Source organism: Hypomesus transpacificus, chromosome 11 (genome assembly GCF_021917145.1).
Source record: "Hypomesus transpacificus isolate Combined female chromosome 11, fHypTra1, whole genome shotgun sequence".
NCBI lineage: Eukaryota > Metazoa > Chordata > Actinopteri > Osmeriformes > Osmeridae > Hypomesus > Hypomesus transpacificus.
The window spans coordinates 14,586,171-14,609,939 of record NC_061070.1 but is presented as its reverse complement, the minus strand read 5'-3'; the positions used below and the strand labels follow the sequence as shown (position 1 = coordinate 14,609,939).

General features: G+C 47.7%; 1 protein-coding gene across 1 annotated transcript; it reads right to left on the bottom strand.

The window, feature by feature from the left end:
• Positions 1-15,826: 15,826 nt before the first annotated feature.
• On the bottom strand, positions 15,827-22,033 carry dld (deltaD). The gene is made up of 11 exons (XM_047029242.1): positions 21,536-22,033; positions 21,118-21,417; positions 20,635-20,695; positions 20,267-20,524; positions 19,528-19,588; positions 19,073-19,203; positions 18,778-18,947; positions 18,169-18,385; positions 17,148-17,994; positions 16,915-17,023; positions 15,827-16,726 (listed from the first exon to the last, which is right to left on the bottom strand). Exons 1-11 carry the CDS (start codon positions 21,587-21,589, stop codon positions 16,721-16,723), a joined length of 2,214 nt encoding a protein of 737 aa, XP_046885198.1. The 5' UTR covers positions 21,590-22,033; the 3' UTR covers positions 15,827-16,720.
• Between the last annotated feature and the right edge of the window lie 1,736 nt (positions 22,034-23,769).

Sequence of the window (23,769 nt, the reverse complement as noted above, 5' to 3'; positions counted from 1 at the left end):
CTGGTCAACATGTCAACTAACTGGAGTTTGGAGAGTAGTCTGACCGGACACGTGCCTTGACTGTCTCTGCATCCTCAAAAACAATGTCAGAGATGGAGGTTCCTCTTCGACATGAGTCACATCACTTAGCTATCTGGTGAAAACAGTGAGGGGTTCTTTTTACTTTTCTTAGTCTCTATCTTTGTTCTTGCATATATATATCTAAGCCACTAGGGGGACATCAAGAACTGCTGGAATAGCAGCCACAACTTCTTGGATGTAAGAGGATGCGTAACAGACCAACCCTTTGTTTTTATCATTTAGGCATACTCCCTTTCTGTTTTGAACAGAGTAATGCTGCTAGGGCCTAATGTCTCTTGCCGTTATTGTTTCCAAAGGTTACAGTACATTTCAGAGGACTGATGTTCACAACTCACAGGTTAAAATGTGTTCCTTTCCTTCTTTATTATCTGTGTTCCGTTGGAGCGCTCACATGAAAAGGTTGTTTTCAGTGGTTATGACCAGGGTTTATGTACAAAGCTGTAAATCCGAATAAAGAGAAACTTAAGCTGACGTGAGAGTGGTTGTAATGACACTTATGTATCTGAAGATTTTATGACTCATAAAAACAGTTCTCAACTGGTCTTAACTGGTCTCATGTACCAATCAACTCCCCAACCGTCGCCTTGTCCCCCCCACCCCAATAACACAAACACATCTCAAACCCTCTTACACTCTGTGAAACTCCCCCCTCCCTGTCCTGTTCTATAAAAGTACAAAGGCGTGCGCGCACACAAACTGCTAGATCACAACAAACAGTGGATAAAGTTTGTTGTTCTGTTATAAAGCAGGGACGTTATTGGAGGAAAACCAGCCAATCTGAGGGAGAGCTTCGGGGTCATAGTGACCCACACTGATGCAAGAAAGGCCCAACACACACAGCAGCAGCAGAAGCCAAGAAGTATAAGTATTTGGCTAAACCAAGCTGACAATGCTGTCACACCTCATCAGGCAGGAATGGAGCACCTAATAGGGAGGTGTCAGAGAAGGGAGTACAGCATAAAATATAGTCCTGGACCACTACAAAAAGTAGGGGTTTTGTGGACTGCCCCTCCTCCTCCTCCTTCTGTCTATTATTTACATCACCCATGGACCTTGTGTTGTGTGACAGGTGTGGGTGGACATACTTCTCTGATGGTGTTAGTGTGTATGGAACCGTTAGGACCATCTAAGACCCTCACACAGAGGTTTCCCAGTCTGCCAGGGTAGCTTGGACCAACAGCTGGATGCAGCTGTCCTCCGGCTGCACACTGCCCTGAAACATGTGTGTGTGTGTATGTGTACAAGCTCACCACATGATCCTGATCTGCTTCTGCGTGTGTGTTGAAGCAACACTAGTGGCTCTGCAGCTGGACAAGAAGCTTGGGCCTGCCGTAGGTCAGGGGGCTACTTAGCTTCTATGGTGGGACGGATGCGTGGGACACTTAGATGGAGATATTCAGACAGGAAGTTTTGAATTGAATCAAATTGTGCCAGGGTATCAAGACACAGAGGGAAAAGAGAAAAACAAAAGGAATGAGTGAGTGTTGGGGGTGGGCCAGTCTTCATTTGACATCTTCTTCCTCAGTTTCACAGTCCTGTTCCAAACAGGGGGCCGGCTTTGTCACTGAACTGCTGCTGAGCCGGGCTCCTCTGTGTGTGTGTGTGTGTGTGTGTGTTTGTGTAGGATCCTGCCTCACTCTCTTTCTGTGAGTGAAGACAACATATGGACAATGCCCTCCCTTCCTGTTCTAAGGGAATGCTGTTCTGGCAGGGTGGACTCCTGGGAAAGAGAGCGTGACCTTTGACCCCCAGGATCACTCATTGACTCCTGGCCCAGGGAGAGCAGAGGATGATGGGATGTACAGCCAGCCAACCAGCTGTCACCAGAAACGCCCAGTGTGTGTCTGCGGTCATTCTCAGGGAGGCCTTAGGGAAGTGATGGTTGGGGGGGACTGCTGGGTTGGACCGCTGCAGCCATGATCATAAAGATCATTAGACAACCTACTTATTGTGCAGTAAGATCTGCTGTGTATCAACAAAGCCTTTCTATGTCGAGTATGACTAGTAGATTATGTACTAGTAGATTATTAGATTATGTCTAGTAGATGATTGAACTCAACGTTTTCTTAAATGTGGCTTACAAAAACATTTTCCCGACAGGGATTTGAAGTTACTCCTGTCTGCTTCTGTTCTGTACCCGCCATTACCAGAAGAGTCGGAGAGACAGGCCATACCAGGCCAGGCCAATGGTGGCTTACCTTAAATCTCTGCTGAAGACAGGAGGATGGTGGGCATGGACAAACAGCCACAGGTGTCTGGTACAGCTGCAGGAAGGTTTACAGCCACAGCTGGAGCTCGGCTTACACACACACACACACACACACACACACACACGCACACACACACACGCACATCACACACACGCACATCACACACACACATACACATCACACACACACACACACACACACACACACACACTGTTTAACAGTCTTACAGGCATACAGAATCACACACACTTACTCAAATTTGAACATCCACACTTACACACCTCCAAAACTCGCCGACAACAAGAGGATGCTAGATTCATGGATAGATCTCTCCGGTCCCCTCCAGGCAAATGGTTAGATGAGCTCCCAGTTGGATGGAGAGTGAGAGTGTTTTTTCTCAGGGGCAGAGTGTGTCTGTGGAATGTCGAGAGACCTAGTAGAGAAACATGTCTCTCAGCAGGGACAGAAACATTGGAGTGGCATGTGAACAAACAAACAAACAAACAAACAAGAAAACACACAAACAACTACAAGTAAATGTTATTTCACAAAGATAAAAAGGCCTGTATAGAATCTGCCTCTCTCCAAGAAAGGCCTCAGGCCATGTTGTATTGAATTGTATTATACTGTAGATGTGATTGACAAAGGCAATGATCATGTCCTCTATGAGAGTTAGTCATAGATGGTTCGTCATCAATTGAACGGCTGAAGGGGGCGGTCCCTGTGTGCCAGTGGGGCACGGCCACGGAGGAGGGGGTGTGATGGTCAGGGGGGAAGACCCGCTGTTGGGATAGAGTACAACCCATGGCTCTGTCTGACACCACAGGTCAGAGGTCAAACACAGCCACTGTTGGCAGCTTAGAGGCCAGGCCAGGCTGAACTGGGTCTCTTCCCCCCTCCTTCTCCTTGCTTTCTCATAGCCCCAACCCCCCCTCCCTTCTCCCCCATCTGTCTCCATACCCCTACACTAATACCCCTGCTCTCTGCTCTCCCCCTGTGTGTCTCTAATAGTACTGCTCTCTCTTGCTTGTTCTCTCAGACCCCTCCCTCCCTCTCTCCTCCCTCCCTCCTGCTCTGTGGTGTAGCGGCCAGAGCAGCTGGCAGGTGTCAGGAGTTACAAAGGGCCATCTGTCCAAGCAGGACCGTCCCCTCCGTCCCCTCCGTCCCCTCGCTCCCTCGTTCCTCCACTTCATTAAGCTCTCCACTTCATAGAGCCACCGCCAGCGAGCATACTCCCTTGGACAACGTGTGGCCCAAATTCCCCCAGTCAGGGTTCCCACTACTCTGATCAGGCCACATTCTGACACACACAAACACACACACAGATCCCCTGTGCTCATCCACCATCGTCTTCAACCAGATATGCAGTATGTTGTAACTGAATCTTCCAGAAAAAAAAGCCTGACAGAAATGTACTAAATGTTGACAGTTGTGACAGTAAAAGTGTCATCTCACAAGCCAAATGAAACCCCAGTGTACTATACGGTTGTCAGTGGGTTTTTACGAGTTGTTGCATGGGCAGGATGAAGTGGAGGGGAGGAGGGTGTAATACAGGTTGCACGGCCCTCCAGTGAGTTGGAGGTGGCTTCCTCTGTGTTTCCTCTGTGCTTCCTCTGACAGTAGTGAAACAGTTAAGCTGTGAAGTGGTGCTTCGGCTGTCAGGGAAGGGTGGGCTCAGGATATGGAAGGAGGGAGACGGAGGGAACTAGGAAGGCCCCCCACTCAACTCGCTGTACAGGAAATGGGCACTGTTTCGAAGGAAACTGTCGGGCTTCTACTGTGGCCACACCCTTCTGTCTCTCTGTCTGTCTGTCTGTCTGTCTGTCTCTCTGTGTCTGTCTGTCTGTCTGTCTGTCTGTCTGTCTGTCTGTCTGTCTGTCTGTCTGTCTGTCTGTCTGTCTGTCTGTCTGTCTGTCTGACTGTCTGACTGTCTGTCTGACTGTCTGACTGCCTGTCTGCCTGCCAGCTTGCCAGCTTGCCTGCTTGCCAGTCTGTCCAGACTCTGTCTACCTGTATGCTTGACCACCAGACTTTTGGCTCCTGAGCCACTTGATTGCATAATTACACTCTATGTTTTATAAGTTTGTTTATTCCCTTTTTTGGATGGAAAATAAGGGATACAGCGTTTTTGGGAGATTAGTGCAGGCGCTTGGTAAGTTGTGTTTGGATTTCTGACATGAGGAGTGGAGTTTGGTGTGTGTTGGCCAGACCCAGATGGGGGTCATTTTCCTCTGCTCCAGCCTCTTTCTCTCTCTGTATTGTTGTCAGGCGACTTGTTAGACAGATTAATGATAATGACTCTGTACTGGACTTCCTGACTCACTCAGTAAATATTGGCAAGAGGGCCTTATCCTTTCGCACACACATAGACACAAACACACTCACATACACACACACACACACACACAGGTCAGGCCCAGCAGCAAAGGAAACTGGGGCAGGAGCAGAGTTAAATACTTTCACTGGCCCTCCTCCAAATGGGTTTCTTCTTCTTCCACTGCAGTTCGACAACAATTCAAAAAAACGTCTTTGCATCTGAGATGCCTTTACATAGCATAGGCCATCTCTCACTTTCTCTCTTCATCGAGATGACAGAGGTAACAAGGAGAGCCAGTTTCTGAGGAGTCCCCACCGCAATCCAGCCCACCAGCCAGCCAGCACACCAGCCAGCTCACCAGCCCACCAGCCAGCCAGCCCACCAGCCAGCTCACCAGCCAGCCAGCCAGCCCACCAGCCAGCCAGCTCACCAGCCAGCCAGCTCACCAGCCAGCCAGCTCACCAGCCAGACAGCCCACCAGCCAGCCAGCCCACCAGCCAGCCAGCCAGCCCACCAGCCAGCCCACCAGCCAGCCAGCTCACCAGCCAGCCAGCTCACCAGCCAGCCCACCAGCCAGCCAGTTCACCAGCCAGCCAGCCAGCTCACCAGCCAGCTCACCAGCCAGCCAGCTCACCAGCCAGACAGCCCACCAGCCAGCCAGCCCACCAGCCAGCCAGCCCACCAGCCAGCCAGCCCACCAGCCAGCCAGCTCACCAGCCAGCCAGCTCACCAGCCAGCCAGCTCACCAGCCAGCCAGCCCACCAGCCAGCCAGTTCACCAGCCAGCCCACCAGCTAGCCAGCACACCAACCCACCAGCCAGCCACCTTCCAGCAGCAGTGCAGTCCCGTCTTCAGGCTTCAGAGGTCTGTCCTGGCGCCTGGTATGTGAGGGAGACGTGGAACTGCACATACTATCAGACAGCAGGGAAGTTCCTCTGCTACATGTCAAAGCTGTACAGGGACACACACATGCCAAATACTAGACCATCAACACCCCTCTAACATCCCACACAGCACCAGTCTGGTTCCAGAAGGCCATGGCAACCCAAAAGGCCTTTGACCCCCCCACCCACCCTAGGTGAACTCTGGCTGGATGTCCGCCTGGGCTGAACTCAGTTGACGGTTGGGTCGTTGTTTGCAGACAATGGTCTACTTGTCCGTCCTTGGTTACAGTTTGTGTGTGTGTATGTGAGTGTATGTGTGTGTATGTGTGTGTATGTGTGCTAATGTGATTGTGTGAGCAGTATTACACCACGTTGTCTAGAGATTGTTGTCTTCTCAGCGGCAGGTGTGATGATAGTAGGCCAGCCATTTAGCAGCTGCTAGACAGAGGTGTGCCTCTTTAATGCCTGTTTTATAACTGACAGCCCTCCCATGTCAAGTCCAATTTCACTTCTTTTTATGAGACCAACACACCTGCAGTTTGGGGAATCACGTTTGTTCAATCATTTGTTAAGAATAGAATCATTTGAGTGTGATTTATTATTAGATCGTTTAAACGATCGTTTGATCGTTTAACGGAAAATCTGGTTGTGATTGCACTTCCCTTTTTCAAAAAGGTTTTTGGTGTGACTGGGATTGACAGACCTTAGGATCTAAGATACAAGAGGTAAACGGTAAGCCAGACTCATTATGTGTCAAGATGTTACGGGTTGGAGAAGTAGAGGTGGTGCTGAACCATTCTGACCTGGAGGCCCGTCAGAATGTTGTCTTTGTCTAATGAGAAAGTTTGAGTTCTCTACTCTGTTGTAGCTACACTGGTCTGCTCCCACTGATGTTTACACTAGCATCTCTCTTTCCTCTTCCCTGGTCGGTGAAGGGAGGGTGGGTCCTGGCAAGGACTTCCTTTCACTTCTGATGGACTTCCTGTGTAAAAGGACTGCCAGACCTCCCTGATCTCAGACGAAGTAAGTCGATGGCATCCTCTGTAAGTATTGGACAGGGACAAAGGCACCCAAAGCAGCAATAGAACACAGACAAACATGCACACTAAAATACATATGTGCACATGGAAACCCACAAACCCAGTACAGGGAGCCCTGCTTTGACGGAGCAGGAAAGCCAGGTCCAGAGATTCTTTCCCTCTGTGGCCATTGCTGCGCAAGGTTGGCGTGTGTTCAAGAACGGCATGTGACAAAGCAAAAATGTTCAGACTGGCTGTCCATGTCAGGCCTGTAACCGGGCCCATGGCGGGGACACGGGAGTCCCAGTCCACCGTCTGTTACTGACTCCAGTCAACAAACCAGGCGGCGTAATCCGTCTGCCAGCGTTCCGTTGGCTTGGCGGAACGTGCTCATTAGCACCCCGGTGAACGGTGGCCCTGTCAGCAGGCCTGCTGCCCGCCCCACTGACCCCTGACCTCCGCCCAGATTAGAACCTGGCTAACGACCACCCGTGGCTCCGGCCCGCTGAACCCCACCGGCTGCAGCACGGTGGCCTGCGGCACGACCGGACCCCTGGATCATTAGGCAGAACTGGCCCGGCCCAGATCTCTACTAACACTCATCTCAACTGACAGCCAGCAGCAGGCTCCACTGGTGCAGGGGTATGGTACTGGGGGGGGGGGGGGGGGGGGGGGGGGGGGGGGGGGACAGGCGAGAGCTGAGCCAGGGGATGGTAGGAGGAAGTTAGTGGGAGAGAAAGTTGGGGCAGTATGAATCTTTCCTTCTTTCTTTCTTTCTTTCTTTCTTTCTCTCTCTCTCTCTCTCTCTCTCTCTCTCTCTCTCTCTCTCTCTCTCTCTTCTCTCTCTCTCTCTCTCTCTCTCTCTCTCTCTCTCTCTCTCTCGCTGTCTGTCTCTCTAGTTTTCTCTCCTTCTTTCTCACTCTGTCTCACTTTCCTGTGCCAGTGTGTCTCAGTGGATACAAAAAGTTCCTGAGGGACATTTGTGCCAAGCCTAAAGTCCTCCCAGTCCTCTTGTTTTGCTCTCCTCAGAGCGGGGGCTCCTGGGAGGAAATCAGTGCTGTTTCCTCTTCCTGCTAGCTTACGACCCCCCCACCCCCCCTCCTCAAACACACACACGAACCTTATCCCTCTCTATTCCACCTATTTCACAGACCCCCCAAACACACACACAAACACACATCCACCCACCTCTTCCTCTCTTCTCAACCCCCACCCCCCCCACACACATCCCCACTGCACATTCTTAATCAGCAGCCTCTTTGTATCCTCCTCCCTCCCCCCCCCAGAGGAAGCCTCACTGTTTGCCTTAAAGACTGACTTCACCACCCTAGTTGCAGGGTTGTGTGTGTGTTAGTGTGTGTTAGTGTGTGTGAACCTCTACAGTTTGAACCACATTGTCAATTCCATCAGAGGTTGAATGGATTCCAATGGATTTTCCAAAGCTAAAGCAGTTTTGGTGCAAAAGAAAAGAAGAACAAATATTTAGTCAGAATATAGTCAGACTAATGAACTGTTGACCTTCAGAGGAAAATGTCAGATTACATCATTAGGTCAATTAGCTCAATGTTGAGTCCAACATCCCTTCACAGCATCACCCATGGATGATGTCCATGAAACTTGCTTCAATAAAATCACCTCAATAAAAGCCCAACATGTTAATCTATGTCTAAAGCTGTGCCTTTCCGTATCTATTTGTATATCAACAGCATGTATATGTCTCTAAATATGTCTGTATTGATTCCTAATTCTAAATTCCTAAATTCTGTCTTGGTATCCCCCTGTCTGTCACTGTAATATGTCTCTGCTGACAGTCAGAAAAACAGTTTTTTGCTCAGCCTTCAGAAATATTTAGAATATTCAGAGATACAAGACCGGCCACAAACTATGAATCCGTCAGAAGTAAACAGCTGCATACAACCGAAAGTAACATATATTATTGTTACGGTTATGCTAAACATGATAGAGAGAGCGATGGTAGACAATGGGGCATATCTCATTGTTTTAATCAGTTTGACTGTGTCTTGTCTGAGTTTTGTTTTTATAATGAAGTCTGTCGGGGCAGCGAGGGGTGTGGGGGATTGGAGGGGGTGTCTTTCTCGCTCTCGCTCTCCCTCCCCTCTATCCCTCCCCCAACCCCTAAACTCCTCTCTATTCATATTCAGATGAAGGCGGGCAGCCAGGCTCTCTGTGTCTGGTCATTTACATATGGGGCAACAGTAGGCCAGGCAGGGCAGGGCTGGGCTGGGCCGGGCTAGGGTGCTGGCATGCCGACGAGCAGAGGAGGCCTGAGAACATGCCAGCACAGGCCGGCAGTTACCAGGGCACAGGCAGAGAAATGCCGCTCAGAGTATTAATGGGCGTAGCTCGCCATCTGTCCTCTGGAGGGGCAAAGAGCTGAGGGGAGGGGAGAAGGAGATGAGAGGAAATGAAAAACCCGTGCTCTCAGTCCTACACACACAAACACACACAGAAGGCATGGGGGAGGAGGAATAGAAAGGGGTTGCTCATCACTGATGCAGACACATATACATAAACACACATATGTATACAGACTTCCTCCTCCATGACTCTGCAGCCCCTTGTCTGAAGGCATCATCAGTCTGGCGTTGAGAAGCAGACATCAGCACGGGCCTCTCGGACACACTCCCATGTAGACAGACACGACAGGGCCCTCCCACTGCTGCTGATGTGAAGACACCATGCCTTACATCCTCACCCCACTTGTGGACTCCTCTTGTCTTCTTTTCGAAAATGTTTGAGAATCTGCTTTACTCTGTGACACTGATGCCCAGTCAGAACACGTACTGTGAGAAGCCAGCTGTGTTGGAGGACTGGCAAGGGTCTACAATAACGGTTTTACGATGTATGACATTGCGTTAAACTACCGCCATGAATATCGTTTTCGTTGAACCAATTCTCCTTATTTGATATGATTCACTCCTCCCTCTCCATGTTCAATTCGATGAATCCAGACCTCTACATTGTTACGGTCTATGATATAGCTGTCCATAACGGAGACAGAAGAGACTCATTTAACAAGTGGTGTGACAACATGAAGAGCCTGCGGTGCTGAGAGGCTTCCTCAGGGCCATTCTGCTGGCCCGCCCCCCTCACCCCTCTCTGTTGTTCCCAGCAGTAATTAGCCCTGGAGCTAAAGGCCGGTGGAGGACATGGGATACTGCACTCTTTGTTCCCTGGTGGGGTGGGGGGATCCCCAGTCATTGTTGGAGGTGGGGGCTAAACCTCAACTTTGCCCATCTGCCATTGGAAATGATTATCATGTGAAGAGAAGTAGCGGGCATTGAAAGCCAGCGGCCATTAATCAGACGTCAGATCCTGGGTCCATTCCCACACACACATCTGACACGCACATTGACACACCCCGCATACACACCATACAAACACCCAACCCACCCCTCACACACACCCTATTCCCCTCAACCCTCACATACACAAACACACACACACCACCATCATCCACCCACGCACAAATTAACACACGCATCCAACACACAACCCACACACACCCTCATGCACACAAACACACCCCTCCCTCACATACACTTCCTACATACATTTCCATATGCATGCATGACTAGACAGTGTCCCTCCATTCCTCTCCCACACAAACCTGGCAACCCAGGAGCTCATCAGATCATGTCTCCCAACATGTAACGGATTGGTCGGCTAGTTGGGGTGTTTATGACTCTGCTGGAACCGTGACGATCCCTGCAGTCTCAGAGCAAGGTTTCTTGACCTCTGACCTTTCCAGGTCACCCAGGGTCCTCGGAGATGACCTTTGGTCACCAGCGAACCACGCAGATGGTCTGTGAGAGTGGTCACAGCCTGACTAGCTCGCTACAAAGACCAGAAGAACACACCAACACTGAAAATGATGAAGATCTGCATCATAGGACAATGATCCTTGGATGTAACAGACTTCTTCCCCCCCCCCCTCCCCTGTCTGCTGAAAACAAATCTCAGCAACTCTGACATCACACCAGAGTGCCATTCCCCTTCCTGCTCTTATAAATGAGCGATTATTCTACTGTTTTAACTTCGATTCATGAGAGTGTGACTATCAAACCGTGTATGAGAATGTTGTTGGGCGTGTGGGACTATGCAGCACTCCCCTTCTTCATCGTGGGATGGTCCAGCATGGTAGTCTGAAGATGAGTAGCCAGGCATCTGTTGCTGTTTTCTCTCTCCCTCATTCTCTCCCTCACTCTCACTCTCTCTCCCTCACTCTCTCTGTCTCTCTTACTCTCCCTCTATTGAGAATTTCTCCCGTCTTCGCTCGCTCTCTCAACATCTGCTGCCATTACTGCTTTTTCCCAACATGCAGTAGGATATGGCTTCTCAGAAAGGTGGCCTTTGTGTGTCCCAGCGCTTTTGTCAGCCAATCATTGTGTCCCGTGAGCAGTTCCCACGATGCAGTGGAGGTTATGGCCATCAGACCTAATGTCCCTGTGTCCCAGGATAGGAAGATTATGTACATGTAGATGCAAATAAACAGTTAAAAGTATAAAGAATATGAAGTTCACTAGAGTGGATTCCTCAAGAGGAAACTGAACACATACAGTGTGCCTTGTGAGAGAGGGAGGAGATAGAGAGAAAGGGGGTGAAGCATGTATGTAGAAAAATAGATACAGACACAACGTGAGAAAACTGAAGCGACAGAGAGAAACAGAAGTCGGAGAGATAGAAAGCAAGCGAGGGGGAGACAAGGGTGAGAGAAGAATAGAGAATGAGAGACCGACAGGAGGTGGGAGAGGGGAACAGCAAGATAGACAGAGAAGGGGGAGAGAGGTGTAGCGAGCAAGAGTCGGAGAGAAAGACAAGAGGGAGAGCGGTATAGTGAGAGAGAGACAGAGAGGGAGAAAAGGGGGAGAGTCGTATAGAGAAAGCTCTGGGAACAGGGAGTAGTTTGGTCCCCTGGGAGCAGTTCAACCTCCTGACAATACCCTCCTCAGTGTGTCAGTAGAAAGACCCTTGGCGGGACCATCGGTGCCATCACGACACAGCAGATGTTCATCAGCACCACTGATCCCCGTCTCCATGCTAGGCTCTTTATTGGTCGGTTCTGATATCACTGTCCTTCTCAAATCACTGCTATTGGGCCGTTTCTTTCCTGTCACTCTTTCATGGCTGCTATTGGTTGGTGGTGATGTGTCTGCGCAAATCATAGTTATTATTAGATGATGGGGTTTCAGTTTTAATCAAGTTCAGTCGAACAGTTCATTCTTACAAGTAGTCAAATTATTTTACCAAATTATTTTACCAGTTGTCAAATGACTACTTGAATAGGTTACTCAGAGGTAACTGAGGGAATGTGTCCAGATTCCTGTGAAGAGTCCCTGAACTCCCCTGAGTCCTCCTGCATCCCAAGCTGTTCAGGACAGTGAAAGTGTCAGCTAGAGAATGCAGCCAAGAAACAAATGGCCATGGTCGCGTGAGTATGTGTGGGGTGGGGCAGGGGTGGAGCGAGGTGTGGGGGGCTTGTTTTGGTAAGGAACAGTAGTGGTGTTTGGTTTGGTTCGGGTGATTTTGGTGGGTTAGAGGCTATGCTGCCCTCTCACCTCAGCCGGGTGGTCCATCCTGGGCAGAGTCAGGGCCAGGCCAAGCAAGGTGTGGAAGGTCAGGGTCTGGAAAACCCTTCAACTCCACCTGTGTGGCACACTTAGAGAGTGCCACACAGGCAAATGTTGAGTGAAAAGCCAGACAGAACATTTAGCTTGGTTAGGAAGGAAAGGGGAGAGGTGTTTGGTTGGATAGTCAAGCAATATGTTTGTTTTAGTTCTATTGACAAATGGCCAAAGATAGTTAGCAAACAGCATCCTCATCATGACTCTTTATGAGTGTGCATTTGTGTTTGTGTGTGACAAGATGCTTTGTGTGGTGAGAATGTTGTGTCATCAGGATCCTTGATGCTGATGACACTCATTTTGGTGTGTGTGTGTGTGTGCATGGGCATGGTTGCATGTGGCTCCATGCATCCATGCGTGTGTGACGACACGCCGGCTTTTCCACCCTCTGCTTCCCTTTGTGTCTCTCTGATTGTCCTGCATGCAACAGTTTAGTTTCCCAAGCCTCCCCTGGCTCGACCCGAGCCCCTTCTCCCCTGCAACCCCCCCCCCCCCCCCCAACCCCTCCCCCCCAAAGCCAGATCTGAGAGTCCAGGTTGCAGTGGAGGGGAAAGGGGGGGGGGGGGGGGGGCTCTGCATTGTGGGGAGTGACAGGTGACCACTACAGAGGAACAAAGGCGAGGTCAGCGAAAGAGTGGGAGCCCCTTTCTTCAGCCCGTGTTCTTCTCTCCCCACAATCTGTCAAAATGTAACTTGCCATTGAAGGGCTTGGCTGCAGGGAACAGCTTTATAAGGACTAATCCATGCAGAAGTAAGATTGGGAACTGACACACAAACACGTGTGCGTGCACACACTTACACAGATACACGTCAACACTGTGTCTTAAACATAGACGAGAAGAAACAGGAGTGAAGAAGGGAGGATGGGGTGGGGGGGTTGGGGGGTGTGGGGGGGTGGGGGGGTGGGGGGGTGGGGGGGGCGCGAACTGTGACCGTGTCAATCGGATCTTGGAGGAGAGACACTGTCACACTGGCGTCTTCAGGACACTAACCAGCTAACCATGCCATCACCTCTTCTTTTATTATGGTAATGAAGATTAATACTAAACTTTGATTTTACTCACACACCAGAAGGGAGGGAGAACATACAGTATACACAGTTTACAGACAAACAGCTGGTGTCCAGCAGCAGTACTGTGGAAATGACAGAGTAGTTATTTAATACCACAGACCCAGCCTCTTGGTGACAGGCCCACGTTTTTAGGATCTGCTGAATGTTTTAGATATGCCCAAAGACATTGTGTAAAGTTTCCTTACCTCAGAAAGTGTACCACATGACGTTCAAATCATACAAACAGATACATGTTTGTGTTGCAACATTTTCCAGACATATAAAGTTGCTAACTAACTAACAATCAACGAACCAGCCATTGAAATGTCTCTATGGCTCTCGGGGGGTTGATCTTAATTCTGTTGTATCTTGGAAAGATGTTTGTGGGAGCTTATGTGCATCCTTTCAAGAGGACTAAAATGCCCGCGCAAACTGTTGGCAACCCATCAAAATTCCAAATGTATAGTTAAACCAAACCCTCTCACTTTTGAATAGACAAACAGCAGCACCCTGAGAATGAATCCACCATAAGCTGAACAGTCGCACTGCGTGACAAAACCTCCGCTTCTCTGACCAACTCCATGGGACAGCGAGATCTCTTTCCACTGAGCAGTGTGTGGACTGCTGAAACTGATCTATGTCAGCATGAAACAGGGACACTGGTTTGCATTACAGTCTGAACAAAATCTGTGTTTCATTATCAAGACAATGAGGCGCTTACGTATCAGTTTAAAGGTTGCTGTACAACTCAGTTATGATAAGGGAAATGTTGATAAACCATTTAATAGATTCATGACTTCATAACATGCACGTATCTCACTTCTGAGTAATACTTTCATAGTGGATAATTTTTTTCAGGCAGAGGTTATAATGCCTACATATTAAACATACATATTAAAACAGACATGCATTGAGAGTTGAATTTCAAACTAATAGTATAACCATTTCCTTTGTTTAAAACAAGACAACAATAGAAAAGACAAGTATGAATGTAGATTAATGATCAACTTGGATTTTTATATATTTATTTTATATTTTTTTAACAAGCTATTTGAAACATATCATGTCTAACAGACTTTTCAAACAAAGTATATTACATTGCCGATAATGTCTTACTGAAACTTTCAGAATCTTTCATTCTTTTGTGTTTATCAAAGCCAGCATTCTTCATTCCAGACAGTGCAGCATATTGTCATTTATGTCCAACCTTTGTTTGATTATTGACACAAAAGTGAAACAAAGATTACAGAGAAGACACACCCCAATGGGCGTGAGGCAGTGAGACGGGCTGCACAGAATGAAGAAACAAAAGCCTGCTTTAGGCCTGTCTCCTGATATTTTCCAACTCAGCGAAAAGCCATTGTGTCGGTGAAAAAGTTAAGTTAAAAGCTTAGCATGGTATGTGAAAACAACTGGCCAACAGTTGTGTAATACAAGCAAATACTTTTCACTAGTCTCTATTGCTGTGGGTCTGCTCCCCCTGCTTTCACAGGCAAACTCTGTCACCGCTCGCTCCTCTCTGGATGGTTTTAACTTTCACATCATTTCAGCTGTAAACAAAACAGACACAGACAAGCTGGATGTAACATTTAAACTCTACTTTGTGGAGGAAGCACAGCTGCGTTACAGTAATTAGATGAGTAGTGTATGGTTTGGTTTAGATGTTTGATCAACTTTAAATACCAAAGCATCCTATAAGGATTGTGTATGCTTTAAATGTACATGAAAAGCTATTGTCACCTGACAAGACCTTTCAGATATCTGTCTAGGTATTCAACCTTTCCCATGCCAAGTGTCTTGATCAGACATGGTGTAACATCACTTCCACACATGCTCACATGCTCACACATACACACAGACACACACTGATGAGATGATGGCACATCAGTCTTCTATAAAAGATACATGTACAGATGAACCGATTAGGAATGTTGCCATTTTCTCTCGACTTTCTTCACAGAGCTCTTTGTGGTTTTGGGCCTGCCGTGTGTGTGTGTCTGTGTGTGTGAGGGTGTGTGTGTGTGCTTGTGAGAGAGAGAGAGAGAGAGAGAGAGAGAGAGAGAGAGAGAGAGAGAGAGAGAGAGAGAGACAGAGACAGAGACAGAGACAGAGACAGAGACAGAGACAGAGACAAAGACAGAGACAGAGACAGAGACAGAGAGACAGACAGACAGAGAGACAGACAGACAGACAGACAGAGAGAGAGCGAGAGAGAGAGAGAGAGAGAGTGCGCTTGTGTGTGTGTGTCTGAACCAGATGAGTCTTTGATGAGTATGTAGTGGCGGTCACCGTTACAACCCAACCTTCCTAAATGACACCAAGGTTCACAGTGAGCTGAAGGCCTTCCAGCGGTCCTGCTTCCAGGGGTGGTTTCTGTTTTTGTCAGAGGATTCTTTCTTCCTAAAAATACTCGCCATCAAGAGGAGGGTAGTAATCAGTGATTACGGGGTGTGTCTTTGTCTCACTTAGTGAAGCACCACATGGAGACAGTCGCCTGTAGCATCAGGCCAGGAATATCTCCTGGCTCAACAGTTCTGTTATGTATCCTATTCACTTTCCATTCCAAATGGGATTTGTCAAATGTTCACAGTTGACAAGCAGACAAACAAACTTACAATGTTCATTGTTTCATACATCATTTAATTAGGAAAAATATTTCGCTGATTTCCTTCATGGGCTTCAACAGTTATAAAACAATTCCAATAGGTTCTGTACAACGCTTCATTTTAAATACATTTCTGTTGGAAAACACAGTCACAGTGTTCTGAAGTGCCTTATATACATTAGACATATATTTGTAAAACAAAAAAGTAACTTAAATTATATCAAATTGAACTCCACAAAAATCATAACAAATGTAACACAAATAAAGACATTAAATTAAAAGAATACATCCTCTTCTTTAAAAAGCAAACAGCATCAACAGTATTTGAACCAACATGAAGGCAGTGTCTTCTTTCCCCTACCTGCCATATACAGACAAACAGGCTGAGAGGGCCATAGGCAGTGCATCATACTCATCACGCATACACAGTCAGCAACTCACATCACTATCTTTAAATACAACACAGCCCTCCATAGTGCAATGAGGTAAAACTGTCCCAACAGCAAGGCAGTCCAACTATTAGTCCATAACGCACGTTCCTGGGAAACTTTACTAGAGAGAGTGACATAGGCCAGTATGGCCCAACAACATCATCCTGGATCTGAAGTCCTTGGTCCCCCTCCAGCTGAGAACCAGCTCAGCCTGACAGACCTCTGTCCACGTCTCAGCCAGTAATAAACTAGTACTACACAGCACATGGGCGACCACAATGTATATGCAGTACTATGGCAGTACTTACACAGTATTCAGTTAGTACGACATAGTCTAGTACTCGGGTCAGTCCTACCAGGTACTGTCTAACAGCAGCAGCAGTCACAATGAGGGACACCTTCCCTCTGGGTTTGAGCAGCATAAAGGTGGAGTAAAACCTCCTGTTGAGAAGATGAGCTACTGCTCAGGGTCTGGTGTTACACCTGGAAAACAGAAAGGATGGACTAGGTCAGTTTCAGTTGCTGCGTCAGAAACCAGCATTACTACAATCTCACAGGCAGACTCGGCATTTAGGCTTGTCGGGTTGAGACCATGAATTGTTCGTCCTGATACGTTCTAGAAAGTGTTTTTGTCAGGTTTCATGGGCTGTGAACACGTGGTGAGAACTCACCTCAGTTGCGATGATACATTCATCCTTCTCGTCAGATATGACGTACACAGACTGGTACTTGCTGTCGCTGCATGACGACTCTTCTGCACATTTCTTCTCTGAGGTGTCGCTGTGAACGCAAAGCAAAAAGTACCTCAGCACCAAAAAACACCCTTACTGAACGAGCTGTTGGAACATGCGTTTTGCCACCCACACAACAATGAAGCAAATAGCAGCAATCGTCGATGATTTACCTATTCAGTCTTTTTCTGTGTGATGTGAAGTCGTAACTGGTTGAACTGAGTTTGTCCTCCAGATCACTGTCCAGACCTTCACATTTGGCTTCGCTCTTCTCTTGGTCCTCTTTACATGTCTCTTCAGGCTTGAGCTCATGCACCAGGTTATAATCCACAGCAGAGTATCGGGCCTTGTACCCATTCCTCTCTGCCCCGGGGTTGTCGGAATTGTAGTCCACTTTCTTATTGGTGTTCTTCACCTGGGCGGGTGCCAGCACGCTGACAGAAAGTTCCTTGTCTCCACGGTGATAGTTGTTGGTCAGGTTGTTCATGGTCTCGCTCTCGTTTTGGCTGTCTCCATGCTGTGACCTCTGCTGAACTTTCACCCGGATGTACACCACCAGCACAGCGCAGCCAATCAGAAGAAGAAGCACCATGAAGATCCCGGCACATACGGCTGTCCAGGGGAAGCCGCCCTCCTCCTTGTCCTCATTGTCTACCGAGTAACGGCGGTCAGGTCCCTCCACCACTGGCTGGCCCTGAGGGGCCTCTGGGAGAAGAAACTGGCAGTTATGTCCACCGTAGCCGGGCACGCAGGCACACACGTAGCGGCCACTCCTCTCATGGCAGGTGGCGCCGTTGTGGCAGGGGTTGTGATCGCAACGGCTGATGGGGGAGCTGCAGTTCTTGCCGGTGTAACCGGGAGGGCAGGTGCAGGTGTAGTCGTTCATGCCGTCCTGACAGGTGCCGCCGTTCTGACAGGGGTACAGGCCACAGTCGTCAGCGTTGTCCTCGCAGTTGGCGCCAGAGTAGCCGGCCAGACACTGGCACAAGTAGGAGTTGACCAGGTCGACACACTGAGCACCTAGAACAACACACAGACACACACACACTTAACTCTCTGCCTCGAAATGTATCACAGGGAACAGTCAACTTGCCGTCAATGCATGACGCATAAGATGCTAATAACACAGCATATCAGATCACAGGGTATCACAAAGTCCACGAGGTCTCTTCTAGCACGGTTCACGGTGCGTACCATTAGCGCAGGGGTTGGAGCTGCAGTGGTCGATCTTCTTCTCACAGTTGAAGCCGGCGTAGCCCAGAGGGCACTGGCAGAAGTAGCCTCCCTCAGGGTTGTCTGCACAGCGTCCAGCGTTGAAGCACGGCCCGTCCGCACACGTCATTGCACTCAGTTCGCAGTTGTTTCCATAGAAACCCGGGGGACAGGTACACTTGTAGGTGTTCTCCTTATCCTGTAAGGAGACAGTTGAGAGGTTGTTATTAACATGATGTAAACCGCGCAAAATTGTTTCTTAATTCATCATTTAAAATACACAGTCATTTGACCATGCTATTTAAATGCTGTTTCTCAGGATGCATGCACACTTTCTCATTTCCAGGTCCACCCTCAGCCTCTAGGCTATCCCTGGGTGCATCTCAATACCCATACTACCATACTATATAGTGTACCAGAAAAGATTTGTGTATCAACTATATCAAATGTTTGTGCTACTAACTGTTACGCAAAAGTTATGACAAAGTAATATGTCTCAATTGTAACAGTACGTACTTTGTAAAAGCAGCTGCAATACGTATTAAAATGACAAAAGTCAAAGTATGAGATTTGAGACGCAAGGCCACTTACCATGCAGCTTCCTCCATTCCTGCAGGGGTTACCGGAGCACTCGTTCACCTCCAGTTCACAGCTGGCCCCAGAGAAGCCTGGGCGACAGGTGCAAGTATAGCTGCCCTGGCCTGTGTTGGTACAGGTAGCCCCGTTCATGCAGGGCTTGTGGTGGGTGCAGTAGTTCAGGTCTGAAAAAGACAAACAGCACATACTGACTAATGTCTCTGACTTTCAGCAGATACAGTTATGCCTATCCAGGAAGTTTCACATCATATTTTGACCCGTGTTGAGTGACCGTAGAGAGGGCACTTACCCTGGTTGCAGAACAGGCCACCCCAACCCTCTTGACAGTTGCACTGCCATGGTTGCTGGCAGGTGCCATGGAGACAGCCTGGGTAGCGGATACAGTCATCACAGTAGCGCCCACTGAAGCCCACTCTACACCTGCAACACAACAAGACGGGGTCAGACACTCATTCACGCAAGTTAGATCAACTGCAACAGTGTGTAGTCAAGGCATTTGCTTAAGTACTTTACATTACATTTAGTCATTTAGCAGACGCTCTTATCCAGAGCGACATACAGTAAGTACAGGGACATTCCCCCTGAGGCAAGTAGGGTGAAGTGCCTTGCCCAAGGACACAAAGTCATTTGGCACAGCTGGAAATCGAACTGGCAACCTTCTGATTAATAGCTCGATTCCCTAACCCCTCAGCCATCTGACTCCCAAACTAAACATCAAGTGGAGATGAACAGTGTCTGACTTACTTGCACTCTCCGGGCTTGTCACAGAAACCATGCTCGTCATCACAGCCTGGCAGGCAGAGGGCTAAAGATGAGAGAAAGACCACATGTGAATCATGGGAATCTAACAGTCTGGAGCATGTGTGTTTATACAACAGGCCAGCCTCTTTTCAGATTGGGGCTGTTCAGTAAACACTAGTTGATTCATCTCACTGAGCTGGTGGCCCCCTCAACCGTTACCTAGAAAAATATGCTCCTCTCGTCACCAGGGGGACCAACATGCTGCTTAACACAGTTGCTCCCACACAAAAGACTCCCACACAAAGACTTCTTTTTCTCCTAACTATGGGTCAGAAGTCCCTTTTTTCTCCCTGCTCTCCCAGCCCCTCCCCTTCATGTCCCCGAGTGAGTCGGGCTAGATAAGAGCGGCCTGGCCAGCTGGCCTGCACGGTGCCAGGGTGGACAGCTGCTCCATTGTCTACTCTCACTCAGCAGCTGCCCGCTCTCAACAATACCGCACCGCGCAAAGCCAATCAACGCCGAGCACACCGCCAAGTAGCCAATCAGCCATTACATTTAATCTATGGCACGCGTGTGATAACTTGGGAAAATTTCTCAAATTTAAGTTCGCCTATATAGATTATTTATACAGTCAGTACTTTAGTAAAATGTAATCATTAATTCTCAGCTGAAAAAAATTAGATGGGGTGGCATGGATTCATTAAAAGTGAAATAAATACTAATAATACATCTGTGAACTTACGTTCCGTGCAGTATTGTCCTTTCCATCCTGAGATGCAGGTGATTTCGCCACGTTCGCCGCAGGTAAAATGACCGAAGGCGTCATCGCGCGGACGGCAGAACACAGAGCATCCCTCTCCATAGTAATGCTCGTCACACACGAATCGGTAGGAATACTTCAGCTCTGTCCTTCCGCCTGCCTGCAAGTCCTGGAACCACTCCTCCCCAACCGTCAGGTGTCTCTGGGTGGTCATACGGCTGATCAGGCGCTCGGGGTTGTCTAAAATGAATCAATAAACTAATTTACAATCGATCCATCAATGATAGCCTACTAACTTGTTGACACTGGATGGGTTACAACGCGGTAACCTGTTGCTTTCTTTTGCCTACCTGTTGTGAGGTCGTCCACCGAGTCAGTCTGTAGAGCCTCAATAATGAGAGAGAAGGTTCCCTGTTGGAATGAACAGAATTGTTCTAGGTCAAATAAGTATTGCTTGCAAGCAAACGTTAAAGACAGTCTATAAACTCTTGGCTAATTCCCCTGTTGATTAGCATTGAGGAGTGCTACCTACAGCGCTCACACCTCATTCTTTCACTTTCACACTTACTCACAGCTGTAAAATGAAACGTTTTGGAATTTCACGCAGAGCTGCCAATGATATGCCAACTCTGAGGATGTGAAGTTTCCCACCCTGATAGCTTTTGGTAAACGTACTCAAACCCCCCTCACACGTTTCTAGGATTAAACCTACTTATCACTTCTATTACTTTTCATACATAACCGACAAAGCCAGAAGTTAATATGTCCATTTGTAAATTAATGGTAGGCTACTTCAGAAATACAACAAACGTTAAGTCAAAGTTTAAACTCACCGGCCATGTGAAGCCAAAAGAGAACTGGATAGGGTTGGAGAAGGAGCTGTCTGCGATGCTCTCCGGTACTTGGAAGGAGTTGGACCCAAGTACCGGAGTCACAGCTCCCCCGTAGGTGCAGGGGGGGTCCGGTGACACATTGGCCTGATAGTGCTTCAGACAGATCCGAAAGAACGTTTTACATTCACATTGCAGAAATCCAGGGGCAGAACCTGCCTTGCAGCAATTTGCATTGCCCGTTACTCCTTTCTTGTTGAGGAACTCTTGGAGCTTTAACTCGAAAACCCCTGAACACAAACCCTGTAAACAAAACAAAACATTTCGAATTTGTTTATTCAAACGTTTATTGCTGAATATAAACATACGCAAATGATAGACTACTTAATTACGAACCACTCAAAAAGAAGAAGAATGTTACCTGGCATATGAAGACACAAATGCTGACAGCGAACAGGAGCGACTGGCGTCCCATTGTGCTGAAGATCTTAAATAAATAGGTAGCGTTCCACGAGCCTGGGCAGTGTGCCTATGACCCAGCTCAAACAATCATCGAGAAAGTTATTTTCATCTATCAAAGTCCAACTAAAGGATTCGTTCCGTCTTCTTCTGGTCCCTTCACTCAGATCTTCTGGTTATGTTCTGATATGACCAATACATACAGTAATCCCCCACAGAGACGGCCAAAAATCCCAGTGAAAGTTTGGGGAATTAAATCGAAATTCCTTGAGTCGTATAATTCCAATCCGATTATTGAATATTGCAGTTCAATAAAGATTCTGACTAAAGGGTGCAAAATCAGACAGCGCGTGTCTGGTTTATTTTCCACTTGATCAACAATGAGCGAAAGGTTAGCGATCCAAAACAATTGCCCCACGACTCTGTCGGTAGTTCAACCTGCTTGTAACTGCGTGTGTCTGAAGTGCCAGTCAGCCTTCCGCCGGTTATATACGGCCCACGACTGCTAGGGTAATGAGATGCAAATCAGCTACTCTCCTCTCTGTCCCGAGCTGTCACAAAGGGGGACACTTTTGGAAAACCTCCCCCTCAAAAGATCGCCAAATGGTCACTGAGCTGTTAAATGTGCAACCCTTCCACATGGCACAGAACATTCCCAGTTACATTCCAACAAAATTTTACCTCCAGAATCCTTTACATCCCCCGTTCTGACATAAAACCTCAAATTGCATCACAGGGCATCTCCACATGGTGAGATCCAGAGTACTGTAACCCTCCCCTTCCAAGTAAGAGCCTGCGACGGGAGCACGCCACAGACAATCTCAATGGCTTCTTTTTTTATCCTTGTAACCACAAAACTTTTGTTTGTGATATTGAATGAAAATATTTTATTTTTCTTTTAGTTTGGCCTACAATCTATCCAGGCAATTTCAATTATAAGGGACACAGACTAAAATCACAAGACTGTTTTGGACATATTCAATAATATAATACAGGTTTGTTTATTGAAAGCATGTCTTTGGAAATAGAGACAAAGCCAAAATAACGTTTTACAAATATATTGTATAAGACCTCATGTCAATATAATTACCTAAAGCTCATTTTATAGTTGGTCACACAATTCTAATGAACATTTTCCTACAATGAACATACATATATTTCATTGGATCTTAGAGGATAACTATTCGTTTTTACTGTAAAACTCCTGGGGTGACTTGTGTTGATTTTTTCATCTTACACTTAGGTGGGGCAGTAAAAACTGCTCTGGTGTGTGTCGCTCGCGTGGCTGTCATTAAGGTACTTTGTTATTGTGCGCGCGGGGGAAGAATAAGTTTGGTCTTTGTGCTTTCAGCTGTATGGTAATTCAGGCTGCAGCACCTGCTCTCTCCACAATACACGAGGGAGAGAGAGCTCCCCTCGGCGCACGCGGCCGTTACAACAATGTCTCCAAAAAAGTAGTTTGCCATCTCCGATTTTAAGTCTTCTGTCTCTCAAGTTTTTTAGTACGTAGCCCTACGTTTTATAAATGTGGGCTATGGACTACTTGTTATTAGCGGAGAATGTTATTTACTTGAAAGAGAACGTTTGCACTTGTTGATGTCTAGCTAGTTGCTCTAATCTGATTACTCTGTAATTGTGTGTATACGCGCGGGCGCGCTCATGCTTGTTTGTGTGGGTATGTTTAAGAGGGAGAGAGATAGAGAGAGAGATAGAGAGAGAGAGAGAGAGAGAGAGAGAGAGAGAGAGAGAGAGAGAGAGAGAGAGGAGGGAGAGGGAGAGAGAGAGGAGACAGAGAGAGAAAGGGGGGGTGGAGAGGCAGAGAGAGGGAGAGAAAAGCGAAAGACAGGAGAAATGAAAGATAAGAGAAAGGAGGAAGAGAAAGACAGAGAAAATCAGGGTGGTCTTAATTAGGACGCTAATTGAAACGACATTTCAATATTTGGCGCGCGGCAGCAACGGCATTTGAGCACGTAACGCGTTCCTAAACAAGGACTGCATTTGTATCCCATGCAACAACAAAAAAAAGAAGTGTGTGCAGCGGGTGGGTGGGGGTGAGGGAGGGGTGTGTGTGTGTGTGGGGGGGGGGGGTGAGGGAGGGAGGGAGGGGTAGTGAGAGGAGGGGGTGTTGTCATTACATAGTATATAGTTTTGCTCAGGTGTTTAATCACAGTGCTTAATATAATTCTGGTTTATTTA